Genomic DNA, 20,799 nt, shown 5'->3' with positions numbered 1-20,799 from the left:
GGAAACTCCTGGATTTCTACGTATTTAACCTCTACTTCAGACAATACGAAAACATTACCCATATTGATGCATAGCGACGAACATAAATTTATGCATATGTGGGATATTTACGATGAAAAACTAATGGATGCTAGCCGTTTATCGAAACGTTACTAGTTCTAACCTCGAAGGGGTCTCCACATTTAGAACTGTTTTTGTTTTTTGTTGTGTGTATGTGTGTGTTTTTATTCTTCATAATTCCTTTCATCCATTTGCAAGTTGTGGCTTAGCCTGTTTGAAGTAGAAACTAAAGTTGTCTCACAAAATGGAGACAAAATCTGCCCAAATGAATCTAGCGTATATAATTATCAAAATAGCACGTGTAGCTCGCAGCTGCAAAGCGACATCTATTTCTCACTGGAAATTCGCGCGCAGTGATGAAACGGTGCACATATTATCTGTCAGATACGCAACTACCAAGAATTATGGGTGCCACTGCTCAATGACCTTTAGTACCAAGTAAAGGTCAAAATTTGAAGCTTTTCCCTTCGGCACCAGTGGTCAACGTCTTTATATGATTAAATTGTTCTCGAGAGGGATATCAAACAAATTTAACTTAGAAATTACACGTTTATTAAGTCTCCCAAACGATTGATTGATTGCATCTTGTTTAATTGTTTCACTCATATGGAGACGTCACCAAGACTGGTGAAGGGCTTCAAATTTAAGCCTTTGCTCGGCGCTTACGGCCATTGAGCAGTGAGGATTCTTTCGCGTGCCACAACTACTGTGACACGGGTCGACCCATCCGTTTTCAAAGTCATCTCCGAGGACCCGTGACATTAATACCTGATGCCATGCGTTTGGCAATGGAACTGTCACTGTCTGTTTTTAACGACTTAGGTTTGTCGCGGCCGGGATTCGAACCCCGGACTTCCGCATGCGGGGCGAACGCTCTAACCTCTTGACCACCGATGCTCGGTTTTTTGTTTTGTTTTTTAATTTCCTCCGCTTTCTCGCGCCTAAAAAGTCCGCAGCCATTCTCTGTAACCCAATGATGAAAGTATTAGGTATTCAAGGATATGAAAGGTCAATTAATCTAGTTGTGCAGAAATGTTTTTGTTTTCAGATTGAAGGGGGTTAGGGGTATATTTGGGGGGAATGAAATGGGAGTGGGGTCTAACATAAAACTCTATGGGGAAAATTAATTCCAAAATTCAACAGATATAACTTGATATATGATAGAGTCCTAGTGTCATTGGAAATTAGAAGAGAAATACAGAGCCTACAAATTAGTATCAAGATCAAGGGACTCCAGTGACAGTTACCTCTGATCATTAACATAAAAACTGGTGTAACTTTAAAACCAGGACTAAAAAGGACATGGGATCTTCGGAAATAATAAGAGGATGACAAGTCCTACAAACTAGTATCAAGGTCAAGTAACTCCAAAGACCTTGAACTCTGATCTTAGAACATAAAATGAACATTACTTCATAATCAGGTCCGATAGAGACATGAAATCTTCAGAAAAAATGATGGGATTTACAAATTAGTATCAATGTCAAGTGACTCGTGACCTTTACCTCTGATCTTGAGCATAACAACTGGTATAACTTTAAAACCTTCATCTTCACAAGTCAAGGTTATTGATTCGTTACCTCGCACTAACTCTTTACATCAGTCGCTACAATGTATATAAAAGTTGGGCTCATTAGACCATTACGCAATCCACTATAAATAAAATATCCAATGAAATCACTGCATCTTGTTATGGTGGACATGGATACAAATGACGTTGTCTCATACTGAGCACTGCATTGATAAACACGCGCAATTGTAATATTTACACCACTAATTACGTTTATTGATAGTAGATCAAGTTTGGAAACCTTTTTTGCTTAAGACAATATTGCTTAAACGATTGAAATAGCCATAACTGTAGGTATCAATACACGTATTTTTATTTGAATCTCTCGCTTCGCGTTGTTATTAATAGAACCGCATTCTCATTGGTTTCCACTCTTCATTGTGGAAACAATCAGAACTAGCCCAACTTTTTGATAGTCACTGATGTCAAGGGTTAGTGCGATGTAACGAATCAATAACCCTTTGACTTGTGAAGATGTAAAATCTTGTATAACTTTAGAACCGGGACAGATAGACACAAAGGGTAATCAGAAATGACGAGAGGATGTCAAGACCTACAAACTAGGATCAAGCTCAAGTGACGCCAGTTTTATTAAAGGAAACAAAGTTATGTTTTGAAAGTCAGAGTCTTTTTGATCTAGATTTTTTTAAAAATGAGATTGAAATTGGCATGGATTTTGTGCTATGGTGGGGGGAAATAGTAGTACTCAGAAAAGACCCACTTTTATACTTTGTTTGGGTTACTCTATAATCGGCAGATTATAATCACATCTTTGTTTTTTTAGCGATTCTAAAATCGTTTCGGAGCGATCCTCATATTTTGGTACTTTACGGGTATATTGGAAGCATCCTAATTGTGGTGAGAGCCTGTTCCGACACACAATTAAATTAATCTAACTATAGCCGATTAACTATGGAATCTGGATGAGATGCAAAGTGAACACGAAGTTAGGCCTGTTAATGTAAAGCATTTAAAAGCTGAATTCTGACGAAATTATTCAAATATATACATATATTCTCTGTATCTATATCTGTATATAAAGTATCAGATTTCTTTTTAGGAGAATGTTTATTTGAATCTACGGATAACTTAACCTGGACCGAGGCACAGAGATTCTGTAGGGCCCGCAACTCTACTCTAATCCCGGGGACCAAGGAAAACTTCCTCACCCCCCACTGGACAGGACTTTACCACCGACTCTCGGACTGGATACACGTGCTGGGTAACACGACGATCCTTATCAGAAAGCTTGATTCGTGTAGGGTCTATGGAGTCTAGAAATAATTAATCTCTCTCTTCAGAGGGTGGTCCGGTTGGAAGATGGATTAAAACTTTTATCTCTTTGTAGTTGCAAAATCATGCTTCCCTTTTATCTCAAAACTTATATTTCATAATCATGAGCCTAAATTACATGTAATCCATACTTGCTGGTACTTTGAGCCGGTGCCCCCCTCTCACTTTGATTTTCTCATTTAGGCTAAATCTGCAACCCTTCCCAGCAAATCAAAGTGCTGTGGGAGGAAATTTAGACACCCCACAATGAAGAACTCTGTCATCATTCTAACATCTAATTCATTTGGGGTCATAAACCTTTTCTCTCAGCTACATGCCTTTCGCTGAACCATAAAGTTTTAATCAGAATTTCTTTTTTAAAAAACTGAGGGCGTGTCTTAGTTTCGTATTTGCTAAGCAACATGGGACGACTTCGGTTCATACCCTATTACGAACTCGGGTTACTCAAGTTGCAATCGAACGGAGATAGTTTCAACTCTTATATGACGTATTTTGACATTTGAACTCTACTTAAGGACGACAGACCCAATTCGAAATTTCCATATATTTCCTTTGCAATTACGACTGCTTTATAGCCAATTTTTTTACACACACACCCCCCCTCCCCGCGCTGAAAACCAAAGACGATTTTCATTTTTTTAAATTATAAATTTTAACTTATTAATGTATGCTTTACCTCATATCAATATTTGAATGAAATCTCTATTGTAGAAACGAATTACCGTATATACTCGCCTATAAGTCGGATTTTTGGGAGTCAATTTTTGGTCCAAAACTATGTCCGACTTATAGGCGCGTCCTAAGAAGATTGGTGTTTTTCTAGGCGGTGTAATGTAGTGTTTTTAAACAACTCCGACGATTATCATGGACTACCACACAAATGATTATTGTTCACAAATATCTAGACATATTGTATTGTTTATGTATTTTAAAATTATGTATAAAGTACAAGTATTTACATATTTTTATCTTGTTAAAAATTATTTACATACCGGTAACTAATACTTTCAATTCAACTAATCTATCGTTTATTGGTAAAATTGAATTACGAACCCGATTTAATATTGAAATATTCATATGTATACCGGCTGAAATATATTTCATATATTTCATAAAAGATTGAATATTGTAAACAGATAATTTAGATCCTCATTCTTGACTCTTAAAAACTCTATTGTTGATACATTGAATTATACCGGAACCCCACAATAACCGCGAGGCGCGCGCCACTAAGTAAGCACGGTGTCAGGTACTGGTAATTAGGAGATCATAATTGCGTAGGTAGACAAGGGATCAATGTCCACAATAGATCAAGGGTTGTGTTTAAACCCCAAACAGATATGGCTTGGATATTGAGCACCTCATGATTATTAATTTCTCAAAATATTTTTTGAAATATAGGTAAAAACACTAGAGCATTGACTTGAAATTGTCAACCGATTCTGACAAAAAATTGTACCGACTTATAGGCGGGTCAATGGCGAATTCCTTTAAAATAACCTTAAAAAATACAACCGACTTATAGGTGGACCGACTTATGGGCGAGTATATACGGTAGGTCACCCTTAAATAACGTAGGGCGACTTCGGTTAGTACCAATCAAATCCATTGTTTGAAAACTTGCACATGCGCAGTATCAATACAAGACCGACTTATTGCTACCACAGTAACCGTACAAAGCAAAGTGAGTTGGGTTCAAATGTCATAGTACCTCATATAAGAGTTGAAACTCTCTCCTTTCGATGGCAACTCCGGGTAGCCCAAGTTCGTACTCGGATACGAGCCGTAGTCGCCCCTGTCTTTCACGAGGTTTAGTGTGGTAGCAAATGTCGGTCTTGCAAGGATATTACGCATGTGTCAGTTTTCAAACGCTGGATGTGATTGGTTGGAGTATTATACATGGGAGTAAGAAAGAACATTGGAATATTATCCTACTAACTCGGTTATGGACCAGAGTCGCTCCTTGGTGATATCCAATCGCCAATGGTAATTACTCTGTCATTTCCGCGAGTTATTAATCACTTGTTGAAATGGACGAAAATCTTAAGTTACGGTTGATCCAATCGTACATTCTCGGGTCTTTTCGGCAAGCAAAATGTATTACGATAGCCTCCATTTTTATCATGCGACCTAATGTATCACAGACTAGGAGAATATCCATTTACATGTAAAGTGCGCCGGTACTCAACAGGAATGTTGTATTTCAGGTTGTTACGATAGTCAGTCCGTGGAAGGTCTGGGGGTTCTCTCTAACCACAGCCTGGACAGGGGATCAGTGGGACTTTGTCAGGAGAGGTGCGGATCTCAAAGTTTCGCTCTACAGGTATGCAGAGAAATGAAGTAACTGAATATCAATAACTTTTTCAACACACAGAATTGACGATTAACAACCTAGATACCATACATATTTTTATAGCTTTATTTAGTAAGAGTACATACTAGTACGCAATTATCTTTTCTATGTTGCACGAGTGTACAGCATGAAAAATGATTTTCATCTTACCAGTTGCGCATATACAATATTCGTACTTGACGAGAAATGCAGATATCTATTTTATTTGCCCTTTCAGTGATAAAATATCTCGCATGTGCTATTACAAACCAACAGTGACGCTTGAGCATTTGGGAACGAAATAAAAAAAATTCATTTGTAGCCTGTTTATCTCTATATGATGCGTACCGCTACTCTATGCGATGACGACGGAACATCGTCCAATATGTCTTCAAAATGTAAGATGAACATGTTTCAGTTTGCGTTGTGTTTTACATCAGAATTTTATATATGCTGTTAACACATCTCGAGAACAGGCGATCTAAGATGGTATTCTTTAATTTTAAAACAATGTTGTCTCTGCTTTAAATACAGAATGATAGATGTTTCCGTTTAATTATAGAATGATATATGTCTCTGTTTAATTATAGAGTGATAGGTGTCTCCGTTTAATTATAGAATGATTTATGTCTCTGTTTAATTGTAGAGTGATAGGTGTCTCTGTTTGGGGAGTATTCCCCAGGGTCAAAGTTTGACTTCTTCACGATGTGACAGGAGCTGTTCCTATGACGACGATAGTCACGTGAACGACTGCGGAGGAAGCGACACCTACAATGTCTACAAAGTAACACCGAGGGATGATAGATTTAAGAGTGGTAACCGTCCCTGCTAATATAGACCTGTTATCACATTAAAATGAGAAAAAGCGGCTATTATTCACAAGAAAAATAATGTACCCCTGGTCTACTGACATGGTGATGTTAGAAATATGTGCAAGAGGCTTAAGAACCAAGTCGTCCACATGAGCAATTTAAAGTTTTCCTTTTGAGAAAATATTCGATGAAGTATCCTAGATATTCTTATGTACAGGGTTAAACTCTATTATGACCTTCACCTTGATATCAAGGGTCATGGTAAGGTAAAACTTGAATCTAAACAACATGAGGATGCTCATTGATTTGAGAAATTGTACCTGTGTTTCACCTGAAATCGGTTTTAAGAGAATGTAAAATTTTAAACTCTCTTTTGTTCGTGTCTAGAAGATCTCAGGGTGGTGTGGATAAATTTAATTCTACACTACAATGCTTGCATATCAGTTTGACATGCTGTATCATTGTGGTTCTTGAGAAGGAAATTTTTCCAATATAACCCTATGTAAAAATTGGAAATCCTCTTCTGGACCGTCCTGGCTCGGAGTAATATTGTGACCAAACCTGATTCTATACTACTCAAGGATACTCGCACATCTACTTGGCACAGTGGACTCCTGCAATTAATTTTTAGGAGTTTTACTATATATTCCTGTATAAAACTTTGTTCAAAACTTTCAATGTGGTCTCTCCCTACCCAAGACTCATAATCTGAACATACTTAAATCGTCATCATTAGGAAGCTATCATAATCTTCATCATTAGGAAGCTATCATAATCTTCATCATCTGGAAGATTTCATAATCTTCATCATTAGGAAGCTTTCATGATCTTAATCATTTGGAAGCTTTCATATGAGTTTTGGCCTCTCTAGTTTAGTAGTGTTTAAGAACCTCACTCAACTCTATTTTCGCTTGATTATTTTTCTTTGGAAGGGAAAACATCCTTTATTTGAACAAAGATGAATCCCCTTTAACCAGGAAGCTTTGCGACAAGTGTAGTTGCCTAGTTTTCCCAAAGAAGTCGAAAATATAAAACATTTAATTTACCCGAATTACATAGACGACGACAACAGACGATCTGATGAAATCGTTGCTAATTAATCACTATAACGAGTGTTATCTTGCAAGATTTTACAATTATAGGTGAAGTAGTTTCTTACTAACGTTGTCTTTACAGAGAGAACGGTGAATTGTGTAGTATTGGGATGTTACGAACAATACGCTCAGATCCATACTGACAACTGTACCGAGGACTTAGGTCGAGTCTGCGAGTCACAAGGTGAGTACATTTACTGAGGACTTAGGTCGAGTCTGCGAGTCACAAGGTGAGTACATTTACTGAGGACTTAGGTCGAGTCTGCGAGTCACAAGGTGAGTACATTTACTGAGGACTTAGGTCGAGTCTGCGAGTCACAAGGTGAGTATATTTACTGAGGACTTAGGTCGAGTCTGCGAGTCACAAGGTGAGTACATTTACTGAGGACTTAGGTCGAGTCTGCGAGTCACAAGGTGAGTATATTTACTGAGGACTTAGGTCGAGTCTGCGAGTCACAAGGTGAGTACATTTACTGAGGACTTAGGTCGAGTCTGCGAGTCACAATGTGAGTATATTTACTGAGGACTTAGGTCGAGTTTGTGAGTCACAATGTGAGTATATTTACTGAGGACTTAGATCGAGTTTGTGAGTCACAATGTGAGTATATTTACTGAGGACTTAGATCGAGTCTGCGAGTCACAAGGTGAGTACATTTACTGAGGACTTAGGTCGAGTCTGCGAGTCACAATGTGTGTATATTCAACAAGGTTTCGGGTGCAGTCTGTTAGTCGTTAACGAGGTAACGTATGTAAATTAAAGGGGAAAAGACAGATTATCTTGTTTTCTTTTTATTCTTTTTTGGTTTGCTGATTATTTAAAGAATCAAAGAGAGCGTTTACGAGAGAGAGAGAGAGAGAGAGAGGGGAGAGAACAAGATGAGAGATAGAGCGCTGAACCTGAAAGAATAACTACTCGATGTACGAAAGTTACAATTATAAAGATAGTAATAATGTACCTAGGAATGTTCGTTATATTAGTGAACATCAACAAAACCCTTCCGCCTGACGAAGAGGACTTTAAATCATGGAGGCAGACGTACGCAGAGTGTGAGGCAAAAGGAAGTTATCTATACGGCAATATCAGTCTGTTCGAAGACCCCCGAGCGCTATGTACCAGACTGTACGACATGAAAAGCAACACCCCAGAGACCTGGCTTGGGGTTGCCAGACAAATCTTCCTGACCAAGGACAGAGGTTGGTCGTCTGCTATTTCAATCATTTTATAAAGAAACTTTTTGTGATTTATGTGAGGACCTTCAGTGTTGTTTGTTATTCTCTTGTTGCTGGTCTTCAATGATTATGCACGAGGAATTTGTTTGAAGCGCGTTATTTGATTGAGTGGTGATCCAATTGCAGAGATTATCCTATGCCCTCTCCCCATTTATCACCAAAACTAGAGAATACATTGTTAGTTGGTCTGTTTCTTTGTAGGAGTGGACACTGGTGTCGTATTGACCTGTCAGATATGTCGTGATCAGAAAGGCTGCTCGTTTGTGGAGAACTGCGCGGATGTTTCTCTAAAAGCGTATGCCGTTTGTGGAGATGTATGTATATATACATGTATCTTCTTATGAAACAATGAAGTAGAGAAAAAAAATGATTCTGTTATTTGTTTTAACATTTTGTATCAATTTGTCGTTGATTTAGGCAAATGATTTACTAGACCCTACTACATCAGAGCCAACAACAACAGAAATCCCAACAACAACAACAGAAATCCCTGAAACAACGACAACAACAGAAATCCCTACAACAACGACAACAGAAATCCCTACAACAACAACGACAGAAATCCTTACAACAACAACAACAGAAATCCCAACAACAACAACAACAGAAATCCCGACAACAACAACAGAAATAACAACAACAACAACAACAGAAATCCCAACAACAACAACAGAAATCCCAACAACAACAACAACAGAAATCCCAACAACAACAACAACAGAAATCCCTGAAACAACGACAACAACAGAAATCCCTGAAACAACGACAAGAACAGAAATCCCAACAACGACAACAGAAATCCCTACAACAACGATAGAAATCCCTACAACAACAACAACAACAGAAATCCCAACAACAACAACAACAGAAATCCCTACAACAACAACAACAGAAATCCCTACAATAACAACGACAGAAATCCCTACAACAACAACAACAGAAATCCCTACGACAACGGTTATAGAAATCACGACTAAAACAGAAATAACAGCAACAAACCCTACAATATCAGAATTCTTTACAACAGCAGAAATACCCACAACATCAACAAATATTCCTTTAACAACAACTACTTCAAGAGAAAGGCCACCAACAACAGAAAATCCTACAACAGATAGTCTCTCCGAGATAACAGAAAGAAGTACCGCAACGGAATCAACGACAGAAATGTCCAGGACAGACCTGACAACAGGGAATCCATCACCCTCAACATACACCGAACAACTCCCACCCTCAACTTCAAAAACAATTATATTCACCACAACTAAACCGGTGTCACCTGAACCACAAACCGGAATAGGTAATGTCCTCAGTGTGTCAGTTGTAGGCGTTGTTTCATGTTGCATTGGAGAAATTCTCACCAGCCGTGAGTGAAATGTCTCAAATATCGACCTAGGCCATGGTAATGAGACATCTTTATCGTGCAACATGCCGACTGCGAGATGGTTTCCATCCAAATTTTGGCTCTCGGTTTATATATAATGTATATTAAATCTGTCATACAGAGGAACAGGCAGTCGAAGATTTTTAACAATCAGAATACAGCGAGTATTTTATTTGATTTCAGATGCTGCCACGGAGCGAGCAATAGCAGTGACGGCGTCAGTGAGCGGGGTGGGGATTATCTTGATCATCATAGGACTCGTCTGCAAACAGTGGGTGATGACGTCATGTATGTTAATCAATTGCATGAAAAAGGTGGGCAAATATAGAAATATTGATATTAACTTTCTGTTGTAGGAGGAAAAAGATACAAAACGCCGTTCAATACAGAAGAGGTAAACCTACTGGGATCACATATAAACATTACAGCAGCGGTATCGCGTACTCCTTGTATGACGAGATTCTCCTGCCGGATTTGAATTTTGGCACATTGGCAGAAAATACCGAGGAGATGAAAGAAGTCGGAGAATTTGGGGCTTACTATCAAAACGTGGACACAGAGGACGAAACCGTTATTAGCGCGGTTCCCTCGAAAGATGTGACGAAAGGTAAACAAAGGGAGGCAATGAATAATCACGTGACAAAAAATGGCGTGAATAATACAGCGGTTACAAAAATTATGGATGAAACTCCTAGGAGTGACAATAATGTGTTGAATGGTGAACTGACTAAACCCTCACACGAATCTCGGTCTCACAAGACATTGATTAACGTGACAAAAGTACCCCAGGGTGAGAGGCCAGGAGATAGAACAGAGCAAAGCAGGTGCGCGCCCTCAGTGACAGGTCAAGGAGACGGCGACTCCAATAAAATTGTGTCCGTGATACATGTCTCCCATTCATGAATCCTGCCATGTATATGAAAATCAAAATATGTACCAACCAAAGAATAGCATGTATATATACATATAAATATCCGCAGTGACGTATGACATATAACCGGTTGTGGTGGCTCGGTGGGTAGAGAGTTCGTTTCGTGACCGGGAGGTTGTGAGTTCGAGCCTCTCGTGTCTAGGCGGCGTTCGACCTATGACGTGAAAATATGTAGGGACTGCTCATTCATCAAACGCTCGGCATATAGGTATGATAGCCGCGGGTCTTTCAGATAGGACATTGAAAAAGAGGTCCAATGTCGCCGACAGGCATTGGCAAGATAACAAACCCTGAGCGCCATAATTTCTACAGCTAGTGATGTCTCTATATGAGTGAAAGTTTCTTGATGAAAATGAAAATTTCAGATCTGATGAATGTTTACATTTGAATACTTGGCGTGTAATTGTGGTGTATATATGTGATTTACCCGTGTCTTCATAATCCTGTTGCACGATCCAACAACATTTTTCAGGATTTCAAATCTTAACTACACATCTTATTATTTCATTTGCAAGATATATCATTCTATATTAGTCACAGTAATATTGAACTCATAATTGTGTTAATTCAATTGAATATGAAATGTAATTCATTGGGATATGAAATGCATTTGATATGAGGATATAAAGAACGTGATCAATCTCCTGAATCCTACAAAAGAATAAAAATTAAAAGTAGGGCAAACACGGACCCCTGGATGCACCTGAGGTCAGACCCGGATTTCTCAAAGAAACTTGGACTTAAGTCCGAGATTTTACTCATTTTTACTGTTCAAATAAATGAAAACTCAAACTTAAGTTTGAGATTTTTTTCTCGAAATTCAAGCCTGGTGTATAGGAGGAGTAAGCATCCCCTATTGACCGGTCACATCCGCCTTAATCCCTATATCTTGATCAGGTGTGAACGGAGTAATCCGTAGTCAAAATCAGTATGTAAAGAACGATCTAATAATTGTATGTGGTAGTATTTACATGTACTACAGCGCTCATTTCAAGTGCATTTCACACCCGAAGGAAGTTATAAAAAAGGATATCCTCTTTCTTAAACACTTACCCAGTATTGAACAGCCAAGTAATATTATATCATCCAAAATCTTTTACTTTCTGTTCACTGTATATGGAGTTATAGTAATATAAACGAAGTACAAAAAGTGGCAACAGAGACATACATGTAACTGCGATATATACTTAGTCTAGTAATTGAATATATATGTAATATAAATGGACATATACAAGTATTATATATGTAAAAATATTCCCTGAATGTATGCAATAAAATAGAAAAGAACCAGTGTAGATATTTTTTTCACAATAAAATTGCAATGTTTTGAAAATGTCTAAATATGATGATCATTACCATAAGATTATTATACAAATTATATATGCATTTCATCCTTAATAATTTGCTAGGGTGTCATGCATCCTTAAGGATATATCTATCCTGTATCCAAATGGAGAGCTAAAAAGGTGTACATTTGAAGGAATTGTCAAATTGCAACTCATGGTCTTATAAATAACAATTACGGCCAGACAAATTGTATAATCTTTTTAAGGGCGTTTTCTAGATCTTAAGTACATGCTCATATGTTAAACGATGTACCAGGCCCTACATTAGCAGACCGTTTGCTAATTAGGTCTCTACTCTTATCTGCAAATGAGAGCAAGGAACGACAACTCTAGGTAGAAATTAGCGTTTGGTGCCAAATGGAAGTTGATGAGATCCGCCTTAATGACATGTGATATATTTATATAATTCAATGTACTTAATTCCAAAGGTATTGCCAAAAAAGATCGTTATTAGACAACCCGCGTGTTGTAATTCTCTCTCTCTCTCTCTCTCCATCTCTCTCTCTCTCTCCATGGTGCTTCTAGTTTTAAAGGGATTAAAATAATTCCGGAGATAATCTATGTACGTGCTATAATTTTGTCCCTTACTTTAAGGGAAATTTGGGAATATTCATGTAAAAATATTCTATAGAATAGTCAACATCTATTTCCATTGAAGTAACAAAAATACATTTGTAAGTGAGTACAATGCTGTTAATTTTCAGAATATCGGATGTGCTGCTTTTTTGTCATACAATTTTTGACAAGAGAAAGTATGGGATTATATATACATGTAATATCTTAAACAGTCTCGGGTGACACACATGTTTAATTGCGTTATCTAGCAGGAGACGTACGTGTGTATGTAGTTTAGAAAGATAACGAATTATTTCACTAAACTATGTGTACTTTAGATAGAATGGTTATCGTTATATTTGCTGCGTTGATAGGCAACCAGATCGTTGAGTGATTCTGCAGTAAATCTTTATGTAATTATTCCTGATATAAATCTACATAAATACGAAGTAAAATTTAAATACGACCCTTTTCCTGCGTTGCATTTAATAGCCATTGTAGACTTTTTCGTTAGTCTGTGTTCTCACATATATTTTTTCATAGAAAGAAATAATAATACAAAGCCTTATTACCAATTCCTATAACAATTAAGTTCAAATTATATTTGTAATAACGCCCCATGAACAAAAAAGTAAAACCCAAAGAGAGAACGGTTTAAGTTCCGCTGACCCGTTAGGACCTTCATTAGCCACAATAAAGCTTTGGACTCGAAGGAGACTGCCGTTATTGGGGGCTGGCGGGATCTGCAGAAGTTCGCATACTAGCGGGTAGATGTCCACGTTCTTGAACACCGATGCTTGGTAGTTCTGGCGGATATTTGGACCCATTGCATAGAATATCGGCTTCATGCTGAGCAAAGCGTTGTCGTATCCGTGGTCGCCTTTCTCGGTCCATGTTTTTGCAATAGTGGCGTTCTGTAATGAAGAACATTGTATTTCTCTTTATCATTGTATAATTCTTATATTCACTAACAATTTTTAAACCATTCGCTATGGTTCAGTGGTTAGAGCGTTTGCTGACGGGGAAGGGGGATGGGTGGGTCGTGGGTTCGAGCTCCGCTCGTGCCTTGGCCGTGTAAAAGTAAATCCGTGGCACTTCATCTACACCTGGTGACGTCTAAATATGAGTGAAGTTTTTCGAAGATAAGTAAAACACATACGCAATTATTTCTTTTACAAGAGGCCAACAGGCCTTATCGGTTACCTGAGTATTAATTTTAAGTAAAACTAGTCCCAAGGCCTATGGAATCTGGGGGGGGGGGGGGTCCTGTTTTTGAATACATGTAGTAATATTCAACAAAAGTACAATTATAAGTTTCAAGAACACATCTTTCTTATAAATGCCCTCGAAAATGCTATAGTGATGAAAGGCTAGGCTTTACATAATATGATAGTGTAACATTAACATAATATGACTAATTTGGACCCATCCTAGAGTCAATACCCTGGGGTTGCAAAATTCACAGGTTGGGTACACTCTTTTCTGCTTTTCCTAAATATGCATTTAGTTTTTATACCATATCAGCAAACTTCAAAAAGTATTTCAAATGATAAAGAAAATATAATCACTATAACAATTTTGGCTCAACCCTGGAAACAAACCCTTACCTTCTAAGATCATGAAATTTACAATATTTATTTAGTTTCAATTTAGTATCAATAGCACTAAAACAGGTATTAACTAATTGTTTTACACATGTATTGTTATTATACCAAGTTTGGCCCATCCCTGGAGTCAGAACCTCCACCCCGGGGATCATGAAATTTAAGATTTTGGTAGAGGTCTACCTGATCTACATCTCTATGCATTTATATTTTCTTACACATGTGCGGTTGTAGAGAGGAATTTGAAAATCGGTAAATTTTTGGCAGTTTTTGCCCCGCCCCCTAAGGCCCCAGGGGTGCAGGAATCCAGAAATTTACAATTGAGGTCCCCTTGTCCCCCAAAAATAGTAATGGTAGTTATCTAGAAGAAAATGTTCTATTGTTCACAAATCTAATAACATACCATTTTGGCCTCACCCTGATACCAAAACCCCTACCCCTGGGATCATCAAATTTACAATTTTGGTAAAAGACTACCTGTTCTTTTTAAATAATATTTTGTTTTGATTTAGTATCAATAGCGCTAAAGAGGGTGTTATTCAAATGTCTTACATATAAAACTCTATGTACTAAGTTTGACCCCGCCCTAGGGTCGGAACTTATACCCCTGGGATCATGAAATTTTGGAAGAGGCCTTCATGCTCAACATCACTATATATTTTGGCATTTTTGCCCCGACTCTCAGACCCCAGAGGTGTAGTATTCCTAACATTTACAATTTATGCCCCCCCCCCCCCCTGTTTCAGTGATGCTTCATACAAAATTTGAAAAGCATTGGAATGGTAGTTATCAAGAAGTTAAAAATGTTGAATTGTTAATGCAAGACGCACGTCGCCGGACGCAAAGCTATTGCAATATGTCACCCGAGTTTACTCAGATGACCTACAAATGTCGATTAAACAAACATAGATTCTGCTAAGTAATAGTTCTAATACATTAACGACCCTTTGAGGATTTTTTTCACTCTTATCGAAACGCCACTAGCTGTCGGTGAAATGCCATAAGTTGGACCTATACATGACTCTCAGTGCCGCAGTCATCTTCACAAGTCAAGGGTTATTGATTCGTTACCTCGCACTAACCCTTGACATCAGTGACTATCAAAAAGTTGGGCTCGTTCTGATTGTTTCCACAAAAGAGTGGGAAACAATGAGAATGCGGTTCTATTCAAGCGAGAGAAATAAAAATCAATATATGCACTCAGGGGTGCATGAGCCGAGTTGCATGGGATATATTGTAAAGTCAGGAATGATGTGGCATATTTATAATTGTGAAGAACTAATTTCAGTTTTAAACTTTTCGAGTTACTATCCAGAAACCATATTTGTCTCAAGTTTTCAATATATTTTCGGTTACTGTGATCTTGATCTTTGACCTTTTTTCTTGGTATCCAACAATATATCCAAGTTTCATTTGATTCAAATTAAAAAATTTCGAGTTATCCTCCTGAAACCAATTTTTTTTGGAATTTTAAATCTATTTTCGGTCACTGTGACTTTGACCTTTGACCTATTTTCTCCAAAATCAATAGGGGTCTTTCTTACTTAGTACATAACAATATCTTTAAATATCATTCGATTCGGATTTAAACTTTCTGAGTTATCATCCGGAAACCAAATATTTCTGAAATTTTCATTCTATATTCGGTCAATGTGACCTTAACCTTTGACCATTTTTCTCCAAAATTAATAGGGGTCTTCCTTACCTGGTACCCAACAATATATTAAAGTTTCACTTGATTCGGATTTAAACTTTCTGAGTTATCATCCGGAAACGAAATTTTTCTGAAATTTTCATTCTATTTTCGGTCACCGTGACCTTGACCTTTGGCCATTTTTCTCCAAAATTAATAGCCGTCTTCCTTACCTGGTACCCAACAACATATCTAAGTTTCATTTGATTAGATTGTAAACTTTTCGAGTTATCATCCGGAAACCAATTGTTTACGCCCAACCGCCCGCCCGCATCACCAAACCAATAGCCGAGTTCAACTTCGTTGCAACTCGGCTAAAAACACGTGTATTGCTACCTATAGTTATGGCTATTTCAATCGTTTAAGTAATATTGTCTTAAGCAAAAAGGTTTCCAAACTTGATCTACCATCAATAAACATAATTAGTGGTGTAAATATTACAATTGCGAGTGTTTATCAATACAGTGCCCAATATGAGATCGCGTCATTTGTATCCATGCCCACCATAACAAGATGCAGTGATTTCATTGGATGTTTTATTTATAGTGGATTGCGTAATGGTCTAATGAGCCCAACTTTTATATAGCGACTAATGGCAAGGGTTAGTGCGTGGTAACGAACCAATAACCCTTGATTTGTGAAGATGTGCCGCAGCAGTGAGGGTTGTTTATCGTACCAACGTCTACCATTTTTAAGGTCTTATCCAAAACCCGACGAATCTCGCTATTTATTTCTATACTTCTTTGGTTTGACGCGGCATAAGGAGGATGGAGGATTCAAACCTACCACCTCTTGCTCAGAAAGAGAACGCCTTTGACCATTGGGTCATCGTGACCTGTTAGAACGTAGATTTGTATACCGATTCATGTATCTGTAAATGTCCCTAAATTTTGCACAGTTTCTTATCATTCAAAGTAAGCATGCAGGCGGTATCACATACTGAATAAAGCTTACCACTCACTATCAGAGAAACCTGTCGCTACTATAATCCAACCCTCATCAGCTCACTACCAGAGAAACCTAACGTTACTTTCATTAGCTTACTACCAGAGAAATCAACTGTTACCTTCATCAACTCATTATCAGAGAAAACTACCGTTACCTTCATCAATTCACTACCAGAGAAACCTACCGTTACCATCATCAGCTCACTATCAGAGAAATCAACTGTTACCTCCATCAACTCATTATCAGAGAAAACTACCGTTACCTTCATCAATTCACTACCAGAGAAAACTACCGTTACCATCATCAGCTCACTATCAGAGAAACCTACCGTTACCTCCATCAGCTCACTACCAGAGAAACCAACCGTTACCTTCATCAGCTCACTATCAGAGAAACCTACCGTTACCTCCATCAGCTCACTACCAGAGAAACCAACCGTTACCTCCATCAGCTCACTACCAGAGAAACCAACCGTTACCTTCATCAGCTCACTATCAGAGAAAACTACCGTTACCTCCATCAGCTCACTACCAGAGAAACCAACCGTTACCTTCATCAGCTCACTATCAGAGAAAACTACTGTTACCTTCATCAGCTCATTATCAGAGAAACCAACCGTTACCTTCATCAGCTCACTACCAGAGAAACCTACCGTTACCATCATCAGCTCACTACCAGAGAAACCTAACGTTACTTTCATCAGCTCACTACCAGAGAAACTTACCGTTACCTTCATCAGCTCACCACCAGAGAAACCTACCGTTACTATCGCCCAACCCTCATCGGCTGTGGCGAAGATTGGCATCACCCTGCGGTTATTCCCATAATGCCATTTTATGGGTATCTCTTCTTTTAGATAGACAGTTAAATGTGGGACTGTAGCATTCCGAATTTTTTGTACGACGTATCTTGGATCCTTTCTGGGATTTATATGCATGATTGGGCCGCTGTCAAGCGTGAACAAAACGTCCTCTTCCATGTCAATAACTTCGGTAATGTCGATCAACCGTCGTTGAAGGTCTATTGAGGTCATTCCGTGGTCACTTAGGACTATCAGATTGACTTTGTCCTTCAAAGAGAACTTTTCTAGATTATCCAAAATGTATCCCAGAATTCCGTCCATTTCCCTGACCTTACCAAGAATTTGAGTCGAGTCCGGTCCGTACTTGTGACCCGTCTTGTCAGGTTCGTGAAAGTAGAGCGTAACGAAGTCAATGGAGTCATTCACAAGCCAATCCATGACGCGATCTACTCGCGGGCGGAAAGGGGCACTTTCATTGTACGGAAGCCAAATGTTAGGACGGACTCCGCGAATCTCGGCTTCACTTCCGGGCCAGTAGAAAGTGGCGCTCTTCCGACCGTTATTTCTGGCAGTTACCCAGAGTGGTTCTCCGCCGTCCCACCACCGACTTTCCTGGTTTTCGCGGCTGAATGTAGCGTTAAAAACTGGGTCGTACATCCGGTTTCCAAGGATTCCATGGCTCTCCTCATAAAGTCCTAAACGAAAAGTTTCATGTTTTGGAAACAGGTTTGCACTGAAAAAATCATATGAGATGAACTCTTATCCTACTTCCCCGTGTGTACTGCAAGTTATTGATAATCATAATAGACACCATAAAATAAAATACTTACCTGTTACGATGGTATAGTGGTCAGGAAATGTTTTCGTTATAAAGGTACTGTTGATATACAGCGCATGGGTACCCTGTCGAGCCATGCGATCAAAGTTTGGAGTTGACGTTTGGTTCACATAGTCCCACCGGAAACCGTCCATGGATACCAGCAGCACTTGTCGTGCATATTTAGCGGAACCTGTGCTCACCAAAGTCACCACCATGCACAGAAAAACAATAAACGATCGTACCTCGCATCCCGCCATGAAACACCTTGTTAAGTTTGATATGTAAAATCCGGACTTATGTTTGATTAACTGTTCAAACAGGAAGCAATAGAATCGATGAGGATCGCCTTGCTATCTTAAACATATGAATTTAGAGACAGTAAATCACACGCTCTCGTTTTTATCACAAGGGTGCGCACATCATTAAATATATAACCTCAAAATCTGTTCGCTGATTTTACCTCAGTAGGTTTTTTTTTTTAAGTACTCAGTGCAAATATTGGACACGGATATCTTGTCAGTGCGATTAAAACAAAGATAAGGCAATGATTGGGCCATCAGCCGTTGCGGAGTGTGTTTGCATTTAGCTAAGTTAAATGTTGTCACAATTCAAATATGGCGAGAGACACAACAATCTGGGAGGCTGAAAAGGGATATTTCGAACAATTGTCTGTTGACTGTCTGCCGTCCGTGTGTTCGATTTAGTGTTTTTGTTTGTTTGTTTGTGTTCATCGGAAGATTGGGTCAAGTAATAATCTTGTTTGCTCGTTTTAGTTTGTTTTTTGTCGTTTGCTTTGGGGTGAGGGGGTCGGAAGATCATTTTGTGTTGATAGGGTAAAGCAATAATTTTCTCACATCGTTCATTGACGTCATGGTACAATGTACACCGTATGTTTTTATTTCTATATTGCGTCCCATTGTTTCACTCAATGAGACACAACACCAGCTTTATGTGAACTACCCCCGATTTTAGCCCCAATGTCTTAATTAGTGTGCGGTGATTGGTATACTGTCATGTAACAATCTGCGCATTGCCGTCCGACAATCGACAAACATTGGTCACATTCCGAAATGACTGCGGTACTCATGAATAATCTGTAGACAGCACTATACCGGTACACGACTGATTACACCTTATCAACTGACGTCAGCGGAGAATCAACGCGTCACACCTACCGTCCACTGTCCATCATCCGATGCTCGCCAGACCAACGGCAGCTCAAGAACAATAGTTACGTGCAGTTTGTTCTTCGATTGGTGACGTAATTTTTTAATGTTTGATTTTCGACTGACTAAACAAATCTAGTCACTCACCCACCTGTTTAATTGTGACTTACAATTTGCTGTGCTTAATTTCTACCCCATCCCCTAATTATAACTGGCCAGAGCATAGGCACTTGAATAAAAATAATGAATTATTCACTTAAACAAATTACTTCATAATACTCCAAATCTAGAGTACACACGATAAAGACCTTCCGCTTACTCTAGCTCAACTCGATGACTATATTTTGAAAAAACCGGAAACACCAGTTTTGAAAAACGGAAGATCGACGGACTCCGGACTTCATTAACTATTCACCTTTACCTTTATTTCAATCAAAACGTGCATCTAAATTATAAGAAATTTTTGACTCTCTTTCCAAGTCCTTCTTTGATTTTCATTTAACCGATGCAATTCAAGTAAAGGAAGTGATGTAAAGTGCAACTCAGAGATGCGGAGTTACCTTATGGAGGAATAACACATCAGAAAAATCTGATATGGGAGGAAAGTGGGGATTTGTACTATGAAAGGTGAAGATCGAACATTGATCAATCTCATAACTCCTATAAGCAATACAAAATAGATAGTTGGGCAAACACGGACCCCTGGATACACCAGAGGTGGAATCAGATGTGCCTAGGAGGAGTAAGCATCCCCTGTCGACCGGTCACACCCGCCGTGAGCCCCACATCCTTCGAAATTGAAAACTTTCATTACCTTATTTAGTTACACATGTAGTTAAGTATGCAGTTTTAGTAGAAAGTAATGAGAGAGAGAGAGAGAGAGAGAGAGAGAGAGAGAGAGAGAGAGAGAGAGAGAAGAAACCTTTGCTAGACTATAACCCACAATCTACAGATCAGCAGTCGGCACCTCAACCAACTGGACTTACCAGCTACACAATTAGATTTAAGTATTGATGATATTCACATTTTCATTCAAGAGGAAGTCACCCATTATGACGTTGTGGTATTCATGGACATTACTTTAAACAAGTCGCAACATACATTCTCTTTGATTATTAATCAAATTAAACTACTTGGGAATTTGATAGTTTTTCTACGT

General features: G+C 38.6%; 2 protein-coding genes across 4 annotated transcripts in view; one reads left to right on the top strand and one right to left on the bottom strand.

Moving 5' to 3' along the window:
* The window catches only part of LOC125669792 (mucin-16-like), a 20,761-nt gene extending 8,765 nt beyond the window's left edge, over nucleotides 1–11,996 (top strand). For both annotated transcript variants that reach the window (XM_048904569.2, XM_056161254.1), the window contains exons 2-10: nucleotides 2,691–2,852; nucleotides 5,131–5,246; nucleotides 5,902–6,070; nucleotides 7,244–7,345; nucleotides 8,140–8,355; nucleotides 8,593–8,705; nucleotides 8,809–9,691; nucleotides 9,959–10,046; nucleotides 10,132–11,996. In XM_048904569.2, coding sequence (XP_048760526.2) covers nucleotides 2,691–2,852; nucleotides 5,131–5,246; nucleotides 5,902–6,070; nucleotides 7,244–7,345; nucleotides 8,140–8,355; nucleotides 8,593–8,705; nucleotides 8,809–9,691; nucleotides 9,959–10,046; nucleotides 10,132–10,678 — 2,396 coding nt within the window. In that variant the 3' untranslated portion in view covers nucleotides 10,679–11,996. The remainder of the gene's footprint in view (nucleotides 1–2,690; nucleotides 2,853–5,130; nucleotides 5,247–5,901; nucleotides 6,071–7,243; nucleotides 7,346–8,139; nucleotides 8,356–8,592; nucleotides 8,706–8,808; nucleotides 9,692–9,958; nucleotides 10,047–10,131) is intronic.
* On the bottom strand, nucleotides 11,787–20,799 carry LOC125669798 (ectonucleotide pyrophosphatase/phosphodiesterase family member 5-like). Of its 2 annotated transcripts, XM_048904595.2 has the most exons (3): nucleotides 18,485–20,776; nucleotides 17,613–18,349; nucleotides 11,787–13,521 (listed from the first exon to the last, which is right to left on the bottom strand). In XM_048904595.2, exons 1-3 carry the CDS (start codon nucleotides 18,729–18,731, stop codon nucleotides 13,201–13,203), a joined length of 1,305 nt encoding a protein of 434 aa, XP_048760552.2. In that variant the 5' UTR covers nucleotides 18,732–20,776; the 3' UTR covers nucleotides 11,787–13,200. The 2 variants fall into 2 exon arrangements, with proteins under 2 accessions (XP_048760552.2, XP_056017230.1); XM_056161255.1 differs by having other exon boundaries at nucleotides 13,455–18,349; nucleotides 18,485–20,799.

This window comes from Ostrea edulis, chromosome 4 (genome assembly GCF_947568905.1).
Source record: "Ostrea edulis chromosome 4, xbOstEdul1.1, whole genome shotgun sequence".
Classification (NCBI taxonomy): Eukaryota; Metazoa; Mollusca; class Bivalvia; order Ostreida; family Ostreidae; genus Ostrea; species Ostrea edulis.
Note: the sequence above shows the minus strand (reverse complement) of the source record. Positions and strands in the feature narration are given on the sequence as shown.